We start from the raw sequence: 21,588 nt of genomic DNA, 5'->3' as shown, positions 1-21,588 counted from the left end.
CTTTTTATTATGTGTCCACCTCTCATCACTCCCTTTTCAAATTCCTTCAGTCCAGTTTCCATTCTGGCCATAGTTAACAACAAAATCCTTTCTAATTGTGACCGTGGTGCCTTACCCTCCTTGAACTAAGCAGCATTTGTCCTGGTTAATCATTTCATCCTTCTCCTGGTGTCTCCTTTGTGAGCCACCTCCTCAGCACCAATCTACGTGTCCCAACAAAGTCATCAATTCATATTGTCAATGGCTTCTCTTGTGCCCATTTGGTCACATCCGGTATGCTCCAAAGTTCCATCCTTGTTCCATTCCCACTTTCATTCCTCAGCTATATGCTGCTTTTCTGGGACATCACCTGTAATCAGGTCAACTTCCATATGTACATCGATGGTATCCAACTTACCTCTTCACTGCCACCTTTGATTTTATGACTACTGCTGGGCTGTGAGACTGATTAAATGATATCAAGTACTGAATAGACAAACTTTCTTCAGTGCAACAATGACAAGCCCAAAGCATGATGTTCAACTTTGCCTGAAAGTTTGTACCTTGAACATCCATTCCATCTCCCATCCAGCTGTTGATCATCTGAACTCAGATACATAATCTCCATTTCCTGTTTGACTCTGAGCTCAACTTCAAGCCCACATCCAGCATGAAGACCACTTACTTGCACTTCAGAACATCAGCCACCTATGCCCCTCACCCAAGCGACACTTTCATCACCTCAATACTCAAATACTCCAGGGCATTCCTCACCAACCTCCCCAACTTCAGTTTGTATTAATTCCAGCTCATTCAGAAACATGCAGCCAGTATCCTATCCTATTTTAAGTTACTTCTATTGTTGCTGATCTCCATTGGCTCTTTGTCATCCAGCATATCGGCTTTAAAATCCTGGTCTTTACCTTCAAATCTCTCCATGGCCTTGCCCCTTCCCATCTCTGCAATCCTACATCCCAACTTGCACCTTAGCAACTTTTCCCTCCTATTTATTTGATTGTACTTTCTGTTACCTTGCTAAAATATTCTCTGCCATCCTGTTCATTATGGTGTCAGCCTTGGCCAAATAGTAGCACTCTCACCTCCAAGTCTGAAGGTTGAGGGTTCAAGTTCCACTCCAGAGATTTGAGCAAATAATCTAGGCTGACACTTTAGCGCAGTACTGAGGGAGTGCTGCACTGTCAGTGGTGCCATCTTTCAGATGAGATGTTAAACCAAGACCCCATCTGTCCTCTCAGGTAGATGTAAAAGATCCCATGGCACTATTGGAAGAAGAGCAAGGGAGTTCTCCCCAGAGTCCTGGACAACATTTATATCTTTAAACAACATCACTAAAGCAGATTATCTGGTCATGATTTCACTGCTGTTTGTGGGACCTTGCTGTGCGCAAATTGGCTACTGTGTTTCCTACATTACAACGGTGATTACATTTAAAAAGGCACTTAATTGGCTGTAAAGCACTTTGGGTCATAGTGAGGTTGTGAAAGACACTAGGTAAATGCAAGTTATTTCTTTCTTATTGTCTACCATTCATTCCAACTATAAAGCACCTTAGACATGTTATGTGAAAGGCAATATATATAGGTACGTTTCCTTACACCAATTTGTGAAGTATCTTGGGATGTTCCTTACATTAAAGGCACTATACAAGTGCATGTTGTTGCTTAACCCACATGATGCACTCCTACACAACACTACATTATAAAATTACAAACAAAAGAAATTGACTATACCTCTGTCTTTATTACATACACAAGTAATTTTTAAACTTTCTGTATCTAGCGTATCAGGGGTCAGGTTGGTACTGACGGCAAAGGGATGGGGAAAACAAGGGCTAGAGGCCTTTTACAATTTTTCACTCATCTGAAATGTCAGGAAATTACATTTTGACACAACTGGCATCTAAAAGATTAGAAAAAAAATGTAACTTCAATCAATGTGCAAACATACTGGCCAGCTAATACTGAAATGTCCTTACTTTCAATAGAAGTATGAATTGATTCGGTCAGAAATATTGAGCAATAGTTAGGAAACTAGATTTTTTGCTGCAAACAAATGTGCCCTAGGATAGATCACAGTACACTCGCAAGGTTTCACATCAGTGAATGGTTGAGATTTTGACAATTGCATCTACATCATGGAGATGGGAGCGGAGATAAATTCAGCTGTAACAATGTCAGCTGCTGAAATATTGTTCATTTCATATCAATATTGAAGGGAAAATCTTTGATGTCTACATTGTATGGACAAATAACCAAGTCAAGACACAAAGTAAAGAATGAAATCTCCTCTACCATTTGGCTTTCCTATGGGCAGATCCCTATTATAGACCTGGATAAAAAGCAGTGCCTTTCATAACAAAACCTTATAGATAACTGTAGGATAGGTGCTAACATGTTAAATAGTTAATCTAAGAGATAAATAGTGAATCATTTTTTCTGTTTTTTGACTTTTGAAGGAAAATATGCTTGAAGTAGCATCAACTCCCTTCCAAAGATCGTGATTTGTCATCACCAGTTGGAGTAAAGAAACTAAAATGCAGTCAGTCAAGGTTAGGCTGTTTTCTTTAACCCTACAACACTATTTACTATGATTCATTCAATAACAATAAAACAAAATAAAAAACACAAAATGATGAAAACACTCAACAGGTCAGGCAGTGTGGAATGCCTTTTGGAATTTATTCAGAACTGCTTCCTGGATCCGTTATGTTTCGAGACTAACAATGAAAGAAGCATTGCTTGATTTCATTCTGGGAAAGGAGATAACACAGGCCTTGGCCTCAATTTTTTAATTCTCCTTAAATTTGTAAATTTTGCCATGAGACTGGAGAGCAGCTCATATTTACCCCTTTGTTCAAAAAAGGGAAAGAATAAACCAGGTAATAATAAACCAGTTAGTCTAATGTCAGTTGTAGCAAAATCTTAAAATCCATAATTTAAAAATGCATGGATTAATTCAGGACAGTCAGCATGGATGTTAAAAGCAAGTCTTGTTTGACAAATGTATTAGTTTCTTTTGTAACAAAATGACTGATTGGATAAATTAAAAGGAAAGCAATAGATGTAATGCCTATGGATTTTCAGAAAGCATTTGATGAGGTTTCCCTTTGGAGGCCCACTAGCAAAAGTTGGACACATAATATAAGAGGAAATGTAGCAGCATGGTTAGAAACTTGGTTGGCATACAAGAAGCAAAGGGTTAGCATAAATGGGTGCTGCTTGGATTGGAAAGGGTGTTTCCCAGAGGTCAGTGCTGTGTCCACCTTTGTTCTCGATGTATACAATGATTTGGACTTAGACATAGGGAACATAATATTGTAATTTGCTGATGATACAAAATTAGATAGTTTGGCAAAGAGTGAGGAGGACCACAGCAGGTTTCAGGAGGTCATAAAAGGTCACCAGAATGGGCAGAGGGGTAGCAAATGCAATTTAATATGGAGAAGTGTTGTTTTTGGTAGAACAATAGAGGAATGGGGGGGGGGGGGGGGGGAGTTTGCCTAATGGAAAGATGCTGAAGAGAGTGGATGAACAGAGACACCTAGGGGTTCAAATACATAATTCCCTGAAAGTGTGAATGCAGGTAGAATAAAAAAAGGCCAATAGCATTCTGAATTTCATAAATAGAGCCATAGAGTAAAAATGAAGTAATGAGAAATTTGTACAAACTATTGGTCAGGCCACAGTTAAAGTACTGTGTGCAGTTTTGGACACCCCATTATAAAACCATAGTGAACATACAGAGCAGATTCACCAGAATGATGTCAGAGATTGAAAATACAGTTATGAGTGGAGACCTTGAGCTCTGGACTACTTCCACTGGAGCAGAGATGGCTAAGAGATTTAATAGAGGTTTATTTTAAAATTATGAACTGTTTTGATATGGTGAATAGGGAAGTCTATTTCCTCTTGAAGGATCTAAAGATGCTGCCTGACCTGCTGAGTATTTCCAGCATTTTCTGTTTACATTTTTGAACAATTTCCTCTGTTTGAGAAGTCATCAATTTGAAATGGTCACTTAGAAAGTGGGGAGAGTAGTTGGAGAATTTTTTTTTGAAAGAAGGTTGTTGGAAAATGGAATACTTTGCCACAGAGAGCAATTGAGGCAGAGACCAATGCACCTTCTAAGGGAACATTGAAATATTTGAAAAAGAGGACATTGCAGGGCTATGGGGCAAGCCGGGGCAGTAGGAATAGATTTGGATTGCTTTAGCAAAGTCGACATAGATATATAATTTGAAGCAACTTTCAATTCTCTCAAAGATTTTATTCTGCCAGTTCAAAAATCCTATCATCTGGGACTGAAATTATGAATTTTGAGTAAATGATCCTGAATGACTATTATAATAACTCACAGCACATTTATAGTTTGAATATTAGTAGAATAAAAAGATTATTTTTGTGGATGAATTTTTTCCATTGCTCTTTACTTTTCTTGGGTCTCCTAGAATTGTACCTTACCACAACTGGGGAGATAACAGACATCCAGGCCTCTTGACAATGTCTCTAAGACCAGATACTAAGGGGTGCTCAAGAATGGCCCAGGTATCACTCACCCTCTCCCCCTGTTGGGAACATGATTGGCAATTGTTTATGGTCTACTCTACGGCAAAGCTGAAATTGGGTTCAGAGGCACAAACATCTTGTCATTCTAAGCCACGCACAATGCTACTTTAAAATGTTGTGATGTGGAGATGCCGGTGATGGACTGGGGTTGACAATTGTAAACAATTTTACAACACCAAGTTATAGTCCAGCAATTTGCTGGACTATAACTTGGTGTTGTAAAATTGTTTACAATTAAAATGTTGTGCCACTCAAGGTCAGTAACTGGGAGAGTTCCGTGCTGCTGCTTTTTTTCGCCCCGATCTGCCAGCTGTAAAACACACTTGCAGCCTTGAAATAGATATGATCTAGACTTTTAAAACAAGTCATCGGAGTGGGAATGACGAGTGAGATTCTCCAAGGATCTGTTCTGAAACCCATAGCTGCTCACACTATTCATAATGAACTGAAAGAAGATATTTCCAGTTATATGAGTTGCTGATAGTGCCAAACTATATGTTTAAGACTTGAATGTTTATGGTGGACAATTGGTATAGCCATTCATCGCCAGATTTGGCTGGACCACATAAAGCACTATCGGGTCCTGCTCTCCTGCCAAAACTGCTCACTATTCCAGGATCATCCTGGAATAAGATGACCCTCAGCTTCTCCTCGCCACTACAAACCACCTACTTAATCCCCTCCCCCGCTACATCTATCCTCATCTCCAACAAGTGCATGGAGCTCATGGGCTACTTTGTCACCAAGATTGACAACATCCGTTCCACTATCTCTGCCGCTTGCCTCTCCTCCCCAGCCCACTAAGCCAAACTTCCCCTACGGTTCCCCCCTGCCCTAGCCCTGAACACGCATCTTTCTCTAGTTTTTCTCCCATCTCCCCATATGCCCTCTCCGAGCTCATCCTTGGAGCTGCTCTCATTCCATCGTCATAACTTGGCTGGAAGTGCGCAGAAACCCTCTTTATGCATGAACAGCATCTCCGGCAAAGTTATGACAGCAGAGCAGGTGCAGCTTCAAGGAAATTCTCAGCCATAGAGTAATGTGTGTGACAAGGCATTCCTTTGGTCACCACACATTGAGATATAATAAATACACGTGTGAAGATTTCTCCTGGCCGGTATTTCTAATGAAATCATAAGCATATTCTTATAGAAAATGTTCTTTTAGACATGCTTACGATTTGCCTAGAAATAGCAAAAATGAGAAAGGCTTCACAAATATATTTATAATGCTGCGATACAAAGCAAACAAAGGAATTACCCCTACGTGTTCTGATAATACTATGAATTAATGTGAATGTAGCAGCTCCACTTAATTTACCTTGAAAATGAATTCAGAACCAGCATTAAAGCACTGGGACTTTAGAAAAATGCACATTATTTGACCAGAAATTCTAGACAACAGAACTAAATAAAAATAGGACTAGTTGTTTGAATTCTATATTTGGATTAAGCATATATTTAAATGAAATTGAAAAATTTCCTTCTAAGTTATGCAATAATATTTTCATTTCACTTGCTTGGAATTATTGGAACTGAGCAGAAACCCAGAAACTTCACTTTTATGTAGGTAGTTTTTATTTAATTTTGGGACAGTCTTCATCACCTTTAGGTTGGGTGTGTCTATCTAAAGGAAATTTGAAGTGGTGGGGGAATGGAATTTCATCTTCCTGTAAATAAAAACTAGAAGCAATTTCACTGTTTTGCTTTTAGTTCATATTTTTAAACCCAAGATGAAATGCCTCTGACTTGATTTTTCCTTCATAATTGAGAGATTATGCAATAATTAAATTAAAACTGGGTTTAGGACCTAAATAGTCTCAAGGCCAATATTCTTTTGATGGCATTTCTCACACCTTTGTGAACATTTAGCAGTTTGAAGCACTTCAATTCATAATCTCATTCTTTCTTTGAAGAGTTCTGAATACCTATTTCAACTCAGATCAAAAGCTGGCTTTCACTCCATCTACGTTCTCCAGCAGCATTTCAGACAGCCGTGGACTGCTGCCTAGGGAAAACATTCTCAATAGGTTTTTCACCGTGTTGAAAGGAACTGTTATCATTCATGCAGCATGAGTGGAGGAAACAGGAAACCCAAAAAGCAAAGTTCATTCCTTTTGCCAATTCCAAACTTAACACCCACATGTACACATTAATTACATTAGCTATGGAAATTTGGAAGGGGTAAGAGAGAGAAAAGGGAGACCATGCTGGTGCGAGTGAGAAAGCACAAACACGTGTAAGATTGTGGGGGGGGGGAACGCAAGGGAGAGAGCGCAAGGGAAGAAGAACGCAAGCAAGTGCATGAGATAGCAAGCGCGGGGACAGAGTTTAGCCTCACATAAAATTATTGTAAGCAAGTAAAATTCACTACATTACTTTAAAAAGACATTGAAAAGCATTCAAGACAATTACACATTTGTTTCTAGGAAACAAACAATTCAAATATTAAAAATTAAGCTTAAAACTTTTCCAGTGTCTAATGAGTAATAAATGGGAGGTAATCCCATTTCCACCTACAATATGAACATAATATAAAAGTGAAGCTGTTTTACATTTGACAGAGTTATACTATTGAGCTGTAAACCCATGCTATACAGACTGGATTAACACTACCCTAACATGTTTCACACAAGACCACTGGAGAGAAGACACTTTCATTCCAGCACTCTGGGCTGGATTGATGCTCATGTTGCAAGGTGAAATGATGAGGCTCCAGTAAGATTTTTTTTTAAATACAGTTTACTAATACCTAATCTGGTTCTTTGAAATATCAGAAATGACTTACGTTTCAGATTAAAAATTAGGATTTCCACCAAGGGAATACTAAATACAGCATTTGTTCTTTCAGTAAAGGTATGCGCCACACATGAATACCCAAACCAATTAATTAAACAACTAATGGGAGGAGGAGGCTCTGCAAATATCCCCATCCTCAATGATGGCGGAGTCCACCACGTGAGTGCAAAAGACAAGGCTGAAGCATTTGCAATCATCTTCAGCCAGAAGTGCCGAGTGGATGATCCATCTCGGCCTCCTCCCGATATCCCCACCATCACAGAAGCCAGCCTTCAGCCAATTCGATTCACTCCACGTGATATCAAGAAACGGCTGAGTGCACTGGATACAGCAAAGGCTATGGGCCCCGAAAACATTCCAGCTGTAGTGCTGAAAACTTGTGCTCCGGAACTAGCTGCGCCTCTAGCCAAGCTGTTCCAGTACAGCAACAAAAGAGCCGAATTTCAGAGGTGAGGTGAGAGTGACTGCCCTTGACATCAAGGCTGCATTTGACCGAGTGTGGCATCAAGGAGCCCTAGTAAAACTGAAGTCAATGGGAATCAGGGGGAAAACTCTCCAGTGGCTGGAGTCATACCTAGCACAAAGGAAGATGGTAGTGGTTGTTGGAGGCCAATCATCTCAGCCACAGGGCATTGCTGCAGGAGTTCCTCAGGGCAGTGTCCTTGGCCCAACCATCTTCAGCTGCTTCATCAATGACCTTCCCTCCATCATAAGGTCAGAAATGGGCATATTTGCTGATGATTGCACAGTGTTCAGTTCCATTCGCAACCCCTCAAATAATGAAGCAGTCCGACCCAGAATGCAGCAAGACCTAGACAACATCCAGGCTTGGGCTGATAAGTGGCAAGTGCCAGGCAATGACCATCTCCAACAAGAGAGTGTCTAACCACCTCCCCATGACATTCAACGGCATTAACATCACCGAATCTCCCACCATCAACATCCTGGGGGTCACCATTGACCAGAAACTTAACTGGACCAGCCATATAAATATTGTGGCTACGAGAGCAGGTCAGAGGCTGGGAATTCTGCAGCGAGTGACTCACCTCCTGACTCCCCAAAGCCTTTCCACCATCTACAAGGCACAAGTCAGAAGTGTGATGGAATACTTTCCACTTGCCTGGATGAGTGCAGCTCCAACACTCAAGAAGCTTGACACCATCCAGGACAAAGCAGCCTGCTTGATTGGCACCCCATCCACCACCCTAAACATTCACTCCCTTCACCACCGGCGCAGTGGCTGCAGTGTGTACCATCCACAGAATGCACTGCAGCAACTCGCCAAGGGTTCTTCGACAGCACCTCCCAAACCTGCGACCTCTCCCACCTAGAAGGACAAGAGCAGCAGGCACATGGGAACAACACCACCTGCATGTTCCCCTCCAAGTCACACACCAGCCCGACTTGGAAATATATCGCCGTTCCTTCATCGTCGCTAGGTTCAAATCCTGGAACTCCCTTCCTAACAGCACTGTGGGAGAACTGTCACCACACAGACTGCAGCGGTTCAAGAAGGCGGCTCACCACCACCTTCTCAAGGGCAATTAGGGATGGGCAATAAATGCCGGCCTTGCCAGCGACGCCCACATCCATGAACGAATAAAAAAAACACAATTCAGATTGGATGACAATTTTGCCGAACACCTGTTTTCTGTTTTTGTTTCGAATAATTGCTCCTCAGGTCAGAAACTATTATATCATTTCATGAACCAAATTCATAAGCATGGGGCTTGAAAGAAATCCTGGAGGATCCACGGGTTCTGCTTCTCTTCTGTTCTCTCCTCTCCTCTCCCCATTCCCTCCTCCCTCCCCCCTCCCTCAAAACCACTGCTACAAAATAGGGAAAATGGAAGTAAGTTAGATGGAAACATTTTGTTTTGCCAACTTCACACATAAACAATGAGTAGGTGCACCAGACCTCAAGAATTGGCCATCCAGGTCCAAACGAACCCAGGACTCTGCCTGAGTTGATAAGTGGCAAACATTACCCTTAATTTAATGGCTTTTTTTCTTTCATTCAGAATTAAAACAAAAATAAAGATCAGATTAATTGTGTTCAGAAGTGTGATAAATGGTTAACCAACAGTGATATGCTCACCAAGGTCTGTTCCCTGTGGCTCCTGCTGAAACTAAAGTTGACCACCACTGCAAAAACAAGAGAACATCTGGGCGACCACTGTGCAACCAAATTCAGATGAATGAGTTGCATTAAGAATGTAAGAATGGGACTTAAAAAGGTGACCTCTGCTATCAGCTCCAGGGTTTAACAGTCAGTAAGCTCCCCGCCCCCCACAATGCCATAAATTTAAAATTATCATCCATGTGTTTAAATTGCTTCATAGCCTCACCCTTCCCTATCTCTATAAACTGTTCCAGCCCTACAACATGTCATTAGCCACAGAGGCCGCAGGAATTCCCTCCCTGAACTCTCCTCCTCCCCTCCATAAGACCCTGCTTAAACCTACCTCTTGGTCACCCCTCCTAGTATCTCCCTTGGCTCAGTGTCCATATTTTCCTTACACCTCTGATGTGCTTTGGGATTTTTTTCTACATTAAAGGCCCTATATAAATGCAAATAATTGTGATTGTGGTTGTGCTGACTGTCATTGGTGCCCACTTTTAATACAAATTTTAATTAGATTTGGAATTAGGCCCCTGTATATCATATCAACTCAAAAGGACAATTTGGAAGAAACTTCTGACAATTCAGTACAACTATTCTCTAATAGAGAGTAACGCCTTGCACTACTGTACCATGAAGATTGCAACAAGACAGTTAAATATTGCATCCCTGCATTCTGCTGCAACCATTCTTTACATTGCCAATGGCCATGAATCTCATGTGCCCTATGGCTACGTGGTGTTTTCAAATTTTATAATTTATTTATTTTACATCCTTCAGTACAATCCCAGCAGATTTGAAAACTAACCAAACTAGTTTAAGTAGAGGTAGATCTCGAACTCACAATGGTATCTCTCTCCACAACTTTTCCCAACTTCACAATATTGCTACCCTTTCCTCACACACTCACAAAGCTAGATTTACACAACAGGAGCCAGAGCTCATTAGCATTCCTTAGCTTCATCAGCACTGAGGAGTACAGAAATTTCATGTCCACCTTTACCTATAATTCTCAGCTTTTTGCCTCAGAATAGCAAGTGAGGAGTCTAATGCAAGAGTTCATGGAGGCAAATGGGGTTTACACAACTCTCCAACTGAAGTTACAGCGGACGATCAGGAGAACCCCACCCGGAAATTCACTCCCAATATGCCTGTTTCAATTGGTTGTCTTGTATGTGGTAGGTGAAATATTATGAAAGGACAATAGAAATGGAAGAATTTTCCTTTGATTAGTTTACAGTGCATTCTGATGAACTAAAATTTGCTAAATGAACGAAGATTGCTCAGAGCTATAGTTAGAATGCAGAGAGCACATGGTAGCTCAGTGAGCTGGATATATGGCAATTAGTTGCAAATCACTCGATTGGCACATTTGAGAGGTTGTTAATAGATGTGCAAGTTTTGGCACTTAATTAGCTTGTCTATCTGCTTTCACTGCATCTAGAATAAGCTGTATAAATTAAAGCTATATACATGCTGAATTGCAAGCATATCGGTATGTAATTTTAGAACTCAAGATGAAAATTATGTTTTCTTATTTTCAGCTCTTTCCTACATTAAGTAAAAGTTATTGAAAAACTGAATGATCAGTTTGAGCCAATCAAACGTATAAATAATAAGCATGGATTTCCTTTCCCACCCCTCCCCCAAGTTTATATAAAAATCCATCTTCACTAACTGAGGATTAAAAGGCAATTTATATGCCATAAATGGGATGATCTGAAAACTAATTCAACACCATCACTCATGACTAACCGCCAGTTTCACGAGTGGAATTACAGATCACTTCCCATTTCTTGTTTTGTATTCTGTTTATACCACACTTTCGCTAAGTAATCAAAATGATAAAGTTAGAAGAAATTTTTATTTTTTAAAACAGAACCTGACGTGCAGATTAAGGAACGATTCTGGTGATGTCATTATGATACTGCTTTTCTTTTGTACTGCCAATTGCTCTCAGTTGTGACATCTCCAAGTATTTCATGGAGCTGTCACTACATTTGGAAAAATAGTAAATTATTATATTGGACAAATTATCGTCATCATATCATCACTCACTCAGTACCGAGGCCAAGGGTAAAAAGGAGACAAAAAAGAGATCTTGGCAAGGAAACCTGGGGGGTCTTTGAAGGGCAGGAGACAACAAAAACCTTAAAAAGGTCAAAGGGATGAAAGAGGACAAGATACCCGAAAGAGAAAAAGTTGCCTGACAAGTAAAAGAGAAAAGCTAAGATGGTAAGAAATGTAGGTTTGTTGAGGGGTGAAAAAGTTGCCATTCATGATCCAAGTTTTTGCAAGACCCTGGATTGTCAAGGGTCATCTGCAACTGAGGTCACAGTCGGAAAAGCCTTGCTTACATGGTACTAAGTTTTCTGTATGGCCATGCAGAGTGGTCCATTACTGGAGGACACACAGGAGTGGGGGATCTCAGGAGGAAGGTATTAGAGAAGAGGGGTGGACAGTAGGTTAGAGACGTTAAAGACAAGGGCTGGGAAATGGTGATAGGTAGGAGAACTCCGGTCCAGAGTGGGAACCAATATTCGTGCATGTGGGTCAGAGGAAGCCTCAAGTTAAACATACTCGCAAAAAAGAAAACTAAACATATCTAGGGAAGTCCTTATAGTGAAGTTATTCATTGTGAAGGCTTAAAAAAAAATCCAGGAATGCCTTTAGGGTTGCTGATCAAGCTGCTGTGATGAAGGATTTGTTTGATGGTTGAGTGATGTGGCTATTCCCCTGATTGCAGTCTGAGGCTGTCTGGGAGGAGGTGGGTCAAGGCCATAGGGTAGCCAGTCTGGGTAGTGGGCGGAGGCTGCTTTTTATCAGTGGGCAGAGACTTCCAGGGATATAAGAGACAGTGGTGATCCGGGGGCTGCCTGGTAGACATATCCCCAGACGGAGTCAGGCACATTGTAGTACGGGGCTTCAATCCCGGTCCAGGGTTAAGGACATCTCCTCGAAGCTGAAAAAGAACTTGGAGCATGAGTGGGAGGATCCAGTTGTCATCGTCTAAGTAGGAACCAGCAACATAGGTAGAACTAGGAATGAGGTTCTGCTGAGGGAATTTGAGGAGCAAGGGTCCAAATTAAAAAGCAGAACCTCAAATCTCTGGATTACTCCCTGAGCCATGTACATATTAGCATAGGGTCAAACAGATCACAGAGTATTCCACCACACTCCTGACTTGTGCCTTGTAGATGGTGGAAAGGCTTTGGGGAGTCAGCTGGTGAGTCACCATAGATTACCCAACCTCTGACCTGCCCTTGTAGCCACAGTATGTGTGTGGCTGGTCCAGTTAAGTTTCTGGACAATGGTGACCCTCGGATGTTGATAGTGGGGGATTCGGCGATGGTAATGCCGTTGAATGTCAAGGGTAGGTGGTTAGACTCTCTCTTGCCGGAGATGGTCATTGCCTGGCACATGTCTGGCACGCATGTTACTTGCCACTTATGAGACATATCCCCTGACTCCGTCTGGGGATATGTCTACCAGGCAGCCCCCGGATCACCACTGTCTCTTATATCCCTGGACGTCTCTGCCCACTGATAAGCCTAGATGTTGTCCAGGTCTTGCTGCATGCAGGCACGGAGTGCCTCATTATCTGAGGGGTTGCGAATGGAACTGAACACTGTGCAATCATCAGTGAACATCCGCATTTCTGCCTTATGATGGAGGGAAGTTCAATGATGAAGCAGCTGAAGATGATTGGGCCAAGGACACTGCCCTGAGGAACTCCTACAGCAATGTCCTGGGGCTGAGATGATTGGCCTCCAACAACCACTACCATCTTCCTTTGTGCTAGGTATGACTCCAGCCATTGGAGAGATCCCCCACCCCCCCCGATTCCCATTGGCTTCAATTTTACTAGGGCTCCTTGATGCCACACTCGGTCAAATGCTGCCTTGATGTCAAGAGCAGTCACTCTCACCTCACCTCTGAAATTCAGCTCCTTGGTCCATGTTTGGACCAAGGCTGTAATGAGGTCTGGAGCAGAGTGGTCCTGGCGGAACCCAAACCGAGCATTGGTGAGCATGGTATTGGCAAGTAAATGCCGCTTGATAGCACTGTCGACGTCACCTTCCATCACTTTGCTGATGATTGAGATTAGACTGATGGGGCGGTAATTGGCCGGATTGGATTTGTCCTGCTTTTATGTGGACAGGACATACCTGGGCAATTTTCCACATTGTCTGGTAGATGCCAGTGTTGTAGCTGTACTGGAACAGATTGGCTAGAGGCACAGCTAGTTCTGGAGCACAAATCTTCAGCACTACAGCTGGGATGTTGTCAAGGTCCATAGCCTTTGTTGTATCCAGTGCACTCAACTGTTTCTTGATATCACGTGGAGTGAATCGAATTGGCTGAAGAATGGCTTTGGTGATGGTGGGGATATAGGAAGGAAGCAGAGGTGGATTATCCACTCGGCACTTCTGGCTGAAGATGGTTGCAAACGCTTCAGCCTTGTCTTTTGCACTCATGCTGGACTCTGCCATCAATGAGGATGGGGATTTTAGATCTAGTATTGTGTAATGAGACAGGATTTATTAGTAATCTTAGAATAAAGGATCCTCTGGGAAAGAGTGATCATAATATAATGAATTTCATATTGATTTTGAAAGAAACTAGGGTCTTAAATTTAAAAAAGGCAATTATGTAGATATGAGGGGCAAGTTGGCTAAGGTAGATTGGGAAATTAGATTAAAAGATTTGACGGTTGATATGCAATGGCGAACATGTAAAGAAATAATTCACAATTCACAACGAATATACATACCCTTGAGGAATAAGAACTCCACAGGAATAATGATCCAAACGTGGTTAGCTAGTGAAGTTAATGATAATAATGGATGAAAAGAAGTGGCTTAGAATATTGCCCAAAAGAGTAGTAAGGCTGAGGATTGGGAGAGTTTTAGAAATCAGCAAAAGATAATCAAGAAATTGATAGAGGGAGAAAATTAAATAAGAGAATAAACTAGCAAGAAATACTAAAAAAAAAACAGGCAAGAGCTTCTACAAGTATATAAAGATGGAAGAGATTAGCACGGGTCCCTTTGAGGCTGAGACAGCAGAAATTATAACAGGGAATAAGGAAATGGCAGAGACGTTGAATATTTTATATCTGTCTTCACAGTAGAAGACACAAAAAACATACTAGAAATAGTGGGGAACCAAGGATCTAATGAGAGGGAGGAACTTACTGTGATTAAGATTAGTAAAGAAAAAGTATTAGAAAAATTAATGGTACTAAAAGCCAACAAGTCCCCTGGACCTGATGGTCTATATCCAAGGGTTTTAAAAGTGTGTAACTAGCAGGATAGATGAGGGGGAAACCAGTGGATGTAGTACATTTGGATTTTCAAAAGGCATTCGATAAGGTGGCACACAAGAGGTTGTTACACAAAATTAGGGCTCATAGGATTGGGGATAATATATTAGGATGGATTGAGGATTGGTTAACGGACAGAAAGCAAAGTAGGAAAGTAGGAATAAATGGATCATTTTTGGGTTGGCAGGTTGTAACTAGTGGGATGCCGCAGGGATTGGTGCTTGGGCCTCAGCTATTTACAATCTACATTAATGACTTAGACGAAGGGACCGAGTGTAATGTATCCAAGTTTGCTGACGATACAAAGCTGGGTGGGGAAGTAAGCTGTGAGGAGGACGCAAAGAGGCTCCAAAGGGATATGGACAGATTAAGTGAGTGGGCAAGAAGGTGGCAGATGGAGTATAATATGGGGAAATGAAAGGTTATTCACATTGGTAGGAAAAATAGAAAAACAGAATATTTTTTTAAATGGTGAGAAACTATTAAATATTGCTGTTCAACAGGATTTGGATGTCCTTGTACAAGAAACACAAAGTTAACATGCAGGTACAGCAAGCAATTAGGAAGGCAAATTATATGTTGGCCTTTATTGCAAGGGGTTTGGAGTACAAGAGTAAGGAAGTCTTGCTGCAATTGTACAAGGCTTTGGTGAGACCTCACCTGGAGTACTGTACACAGTTTTGGTCTCCATATCTAAGGAAGGATACACTTGCTTTAGAGGCAGTACAACAAAGGTTCGCTAGGTTGATTCCTGGGATGAGAGGGTTGTCCTATGAGGAAAGATAGAGTGGAATGGGCCTATACTCACTGGAGTTTAGGAGAATAAGAGGTGACCTCATTGAAACAGATAAGATTCTAAGAGGGCTTGACAGGGTAGATGCTGAGACATTGTTTCCCCTGGCTGGAGAGTCTAGAACTACGGGACATTGTCTCAGGATAAGGGGTCAGGCATTTAGGACTATGAGGAGGAATTTCTCCACTCAGGGTCGTGAATATTTGAAATTCTCTACCCCAGAGTGCTGTGGATGCTCAGTTGTTGAATATATTCAAGACTGAGATTGATAGATTTTTGGACTTTAGGGGTATCAAAGGATATGGGGATCGGGCAGGAAAGTGGAGTTGAGGTTGAAGATCAGCCACGACCTTATTGAATGGTGGAGCAGGCTCGAGGGGTCGCATGGCCCACACCTGCCCCTATTTCTTATAATTATCTGACTTTGGTTCACAACTGTTGTGATTTGTACTGCTTTGTTCCTGTGGGATATCTCTCACTTCTTGAAGGGTTTGGTATACTGTCTTTTTGCCACAGTCATGACTCAGATTTGGCACCTTTCACACTCTGCTGCGAATCAATGTCAGGGACGTGGTCAACCAGCTTACTGACTCCCTTCGAGAGTCAGTTTCTTTCCACGGCCAGTGTTTGGGTGAACTTAATCACAACCAAGCACATTAGGAGGGGAAGCAGGCATAAAAGTGCAGCGACGTGTGGAAGAACAGGCAATTGGAGCAGGACACAGCACTGGAACACAGCTTAGAGACTAGAGAGTGGCAGAGGCAGGCAGCATGAGCGGTGGTGGAATCGTATCCTGGTGAGCACAGGCATAGTGTCTACTTGTGGAAAGTGGGGCAACAGGAAAAATGCAGCAATAGGAAAGTTGCTGTCCTGGATGCTTGAGAGGATCAGTCAAATATCATGCCAATTGGATGACAGGAATATGCTGGTCTTGGTTGTGTGAAGTGTGAAGCTCGAGAGTGAACATTTTGGCTGGCTGCTGTTCTCGTGGTCACCGAGGTCAGACTGCTGGAACTGCACAAGGAAAGCCCAGCAAGGTGAGACTGAAAGCAGAGTGATGAACCTGCTGAAATTTACAGGGAAGAGTGAGGCAGCTCTAATCTCAGGTTGGACGGACGGAGGCAAATGAGGAAGGCTGCTGTGGGAATTAGAGGGCAGCATTCTAGTGAGGCACCACCTACTACCATTTCACATTATTTAATGATCCAATTATTCTCCAAGGTTATAAATACAATAGTGCTACAAAAGCAAAACAATCCTCAATAAATTTATGTACCTGCCGATACTTTTTTAAAAATTGGCAACTGATCTTCACACCACATCAATATACATTTATAGTACACAATGTACATGCTTTTGTATAGAGTGAGATTTACTGAATGGAGTGCATTGTAGGTGATCCTGATTTACCAAGTCCAGGAGGTAGCGGTGTTAATGCTTATTGCTGTACTTTACCTGCTTTGTCAGTATCTAGTGAGCTTTTGTTGTGCCACCAAAGCTTTGGAAGCTACTCTATTCAGATGCCTTCAAATACTTCTATCTGTAAATTCATTTCATTCCAAGTACTGAACAACTTTATCAAGACTTTTTATCTGTCAGCTTGTAACGTTGAAAAATCACATCAAGGAGATATTGCTCAGGGTGGAACAATTTTGTTTGTGGATTTACTTAGATGAAAAATCTTTATCAAGTGAAAAATCATATACCCAGCTGACTTTTTAAAAAAGTTGATACTTACAATCTCTCCAGGTATATCTGTCCAACAAATGAGTGATTCTTCAACTCTGTTAATTTATTGTTGCTCAGGATCCTGTCAAGAAATCAAAATTGAAATAACTAAAAATATCCACTGATTCAATATGCATTACAGACTTCACAACTATCTATATTAAAAATCTTGCATATGACATACACTTGTCCATATTAACCTTACTTCCTGTGTCACAATTTTTTCAGTCATACTTTGTGATAACATTTATAATGGAAACATTTTGCATAATCAACATTTCCTGCCATACTTTTAATTGCAGGCCTCCTGACAGTAGTGGCATTGTTCCACCTCCCTGGTATTTCCATCACCCAAATACTCTGCCTCATGCTGCAACAGTCTGTAAGAGGCAACTGCGATCTTCATCCTTATGTGAGTTTGTATGAGATTGCAATATTGTCGTGCTCTCTGAAACTGTTTTCTATCAGCTCATCTTCTCCAACATATTTTATAATTATATTAAATTAAATGTACTATTTATTGCAAGAATGTTTTAGTACTGCCAAAATGTCTCTGCCCTCTTCTCTGACCTGACCTGACTCTGCCATACTCTGAATGTCACCAATTGTGTCCTGAGCCCAGAGGCCTATTCCCTATATTGGCAAAGTATTACTCCCTGCTTCCTGCTCAACACCACTCTGCCCTGTTGTAACATAAATTATTGCCCTAGCCCTACTCCCACTGCCACCACAGCCTTGCTCTTCCCTTAAGAGATCTTACTGGTTACCATCCCAACCTGGCTTTACCCCGCTCTGATTCCCACAGAAACACTCCTGGCCTACTCCTGACTTCATGCCACTCATTGTCACCACAGTTCTGCCAGCTCGTCACTGGGCTCTAAGGTCTACTCTCTATAGTGCCATGAGAGTGTACCTGCCCATTACCTCCTCAACCTGGCTGTGCCCTGCTGACTGCCACCAACTGCCTGATCCGGAGGTAGACTCTCTCTACTGCCACAGTTTTCCTCACCACTTCTTCCCCAATCTGAGTCTGCTGCACTCCCATGAATTTCCATTATACCAACACTGCTCCACTGGTATGGATGGGAAATTTGCATGATTGGTGGTGGGAGGGGCACAGCGACTGACTCGGGGTTTGGGGGGGGGGGGGGGGTGGGGGGAGGGGGGAGGGTAGAAAGAGATGCCGCAGTGCTTCAGTAAGGGGAGGAGATAGAAATGATTTCCGACGTTAAAAAGATTTATATGCTGCCAGTTTTTTTTAAAACCATTTAGACAACTCACATTTTTTACGCAGTACATATGATTTACTCAAGTCTCAACTCTGGGAATTCAACGTTTAGTGGAGCTACCATTTAAGAAAAGTTGATTCAATTTCTCAGACATTAAGGACTCCATTTTTAAAAACCTTTGACAGATATCCACTTTTTAAATGCTGAGCAGATCCCAATTTTTTCTGCACAAACAGGTCTAATTATTTTTTTTACAAATTTTAACTGTCCCAATTTGGTTAAGAGTTTCACTGGTCCATTTCTTTCTTAAAAAACATTGAGGTTTCAATTTTTCCAGGTTCGATGAAAGGCATACCTGCACTGGCCCTTGATGATCATTTTGTGCGGTCCCAGACCAAAAAGCAGTAATGCTGTCACGTAACATTACCACCATCCTACAAGAATTGGCGGTCATGTAACTTTGCCTCACAGCACTATTGATAGGCACCGTATCAATCGAATATTGTGGCCCACCTATGGATTTTAACATAATAGATTAAATCCCAGTTCTCTCTTTGCTATCTACTACTTCACTGCTTTTCCAAATGTATTTGTTTCATTCATTCTTCAACTTGTTTTCCACTGATTTACTTCTTTTCAACTTTGCTAACCCATGCTATTTCCCACTACCCAAGAAGCCTACTACCCTAGAGACTACCATTTAATATCCCCTGTCCGAGAACCCCAGAAGCTGCCATTTAATCCCCACTGGAGAAGCCCCCATTTATCTATTTCCTATTTTCCTGATTTTTTTTTCCATCTCCCTAACTGCATCATTCCCAGCTGCTGGGGAAGCCACCACTATTGTCAAGGCCCCCAACAGTGCCTTCCCACTACCAACAAGCCCAAGCCATTCCCCACTACTAAAGATCCCCGCTACCCGACGTGCTCGCACCATTTTCTACAGCATCCTACTGCTTCCCCACTGCCTTAGACACCAGCAGCTGTCTTTATTTAGTCTAAACATCTTCCCCGCAAGCTTTCCTCATTTATTTCATTTCTGTCCACATTGCCAGATTGCATTTCTTCCCAACTAACTTTGCTAATTTATTTTCTTTCTCTCCAATTTCACAACTGAGTTGATTTAAAGATTTTTTTTTTTAAAAACCACATTTGACTTCATGCTGGCTCCCTGCAGCCTGAGAAGACGGCTGCCAAGTTCATGCAATTAAAATTTCTTCCCCAGTTACCATTTGCTTTATCCAACTCAATTGCTCCTTTTATTTCATTCAGGACAAGCCAGTTGTATTGAATTGCATAAAACAAACTACAGGAGATCTACTACTTACTTAAGTAATGGGTGAAAATGTCAGCATGCTGAAAATCTCATAACAATTAAACTGAAACTTAGTGTCACAATCTGGGCAATTTAGTGCCAGTTGTCAGTGAAGTTACCCCACTCCATCCATGGTTATGATGAAATCTAATCAACGCTAGTCACAACTGATTCATTCATACTCTAAAATCAACTGCTGTTTGAAGCAAAAGAACAATCCAACCTCCTTTTGCCACAATATCAGGGTTCAATACTCATTTTGCATTACTTATAGTACTTTGCTAAATCTCTAGTCCTATAGGAGACATTTGTTCGGCAACTTCCACATTACAGAAACAACAGTTACTTTTGAGTCGTGTGACTGCATGCAAGGATCTTCAGCTTTGGTTATGGCATAACTGTTTACAATTTTAAAACATTATGTTCTTAAAGTACCAATATTAGTTTCACATCACTAGGAAAGTTATCTTTGATCTCTCACTTATGCTTATAATAACTGGTCTTTACCTGTCCAAATGTATAGTATGATGCTGTTTCACAAACTGGAAGACAGCAGCCTGCCTGCTGCTCAATACTTTCAATAGCTTTTACTATAACCAGTTTTTACTTATTCCTGTACTGTATCCATAGTGTTTCTTTTATTATCTTTATGGCTCAACACTAGTTTCCCACCTTTTTATAATCAGTAAAAAACCTTAAATAATATTCCGAAGACCAATCACATATTTTTATGTCTAACAAAGAACTCCAATAAAATTGCATCTTACTGCACTAAAAATTCTGAAAGTGGCACATTTAGTACTACAGCTCCATTTTTTTTCCCTTTTTCATAAAATCAGATTGGTTGGTTAGAAAATGTCCATTCAGGGCATTTAATTAAAAAGTCCACAAAATAACAACTTGCATTTATATAGCATCTTTAATGTAATAAAAATGTTCCAAAGTGTTTCGCAAAGCTGAAAACAGACGCCAAGCAGTAATGGGAGAAATGTTTAGGGAGGTGACTAAAGTTAAGTTTTGAGGAGGTTTTTGAAGGAGATGAGAGGGGTCCACAGGGCCTTCAATCAATCATCTTGGCCCAACAATCAAGAGCATCTCCGTAAACCACTACTCCAAAATTAGAGGCTTCCCTTCAATACACCAACTTAGCAGTCAGGAAAGAGCACAAGAATTACTGTTTCAAATCCTACATAAGAAAAATATAGCTTGAATCAAATATACAGTAATACCAAGGTATTTCAGCTACATGAAACAGATATTTGAAAGAACCGTTTCCATTCAAAACAATTAAGTTTGTTTAAAAAAAAGTTTGCCTATTCTTCAAAAAGTAATTCACTAGATGTGAAGCACTTTGGAATGTCCCAAGGACATGACTATATAAATTCATGTTCGTTTTAGCCATTATCTGCAATTAATGCAGCAATGAATAGCTGCTTTTTATAATGCATATACTGTTGCCTAAGTTAAATGGTGAACCTGTCCTTACTTTCCACGTGTCTTAAGGAGACATACTTAACAGGTTCTAGGGCAAGAAACTGTTATTTAATATTGTAGACAAAATTGACTCTGATGATCGCAACAAACGTATGTCAAGTAGAACTTATATCATTTGGATTCTTAATGTGAAAGTTTGTACCAACATATCTCCCCTCCAATGCTTTCCTTGAATAGTTTTTAAAATCTGTTAAAATACAGTAAATGAGATATTACAG

General features: G+C 41.1%; 1 protein-coding gene across 1 annotated transcript in view; it reads right to left on the bottom strand.

The window, feature by feature from the left end:
• The window catches only part of adgra3 (adhesion G protein-coupled receptor A3), a 156,135-nt gene that overhangs the window by 80,523 nt on the left and 54,024 nt on the right, over positions 1-21,588 (bottom strand). The window contains exon 2 of the mRNA XM_067989256.1: positions 17,343-17,414. Coding sequence (XP_067845357.1) covers positions 17,343-17,414 — 72 coding nt within the window. The remainder of the gene's footprint in view (positions 1-17,342; positions 17,415-21,588) is intronic.

This window comes from Heptranchias perlo, chromosome 1 (assembly GCF_035084215.1).
Source record: "Heptranchias perlo isolate sHepPer1 chromosome 1, sHepPer1.hap1, whole genome shotgun sequence".
Classification (NCBI taxonomy): domain Eukaryota; kingdom Metazoa; phylum Chordata; class Chondrichthyes; order Hexanchiformes; family Hexanchidae; genus Heptranchias; species Heptranchias perlo.
The sequence above is the reverse complement of the archived record's forward strand: the minus strand, read 5'-3'. Positions and strand labels throughout refer to the sequence as shown.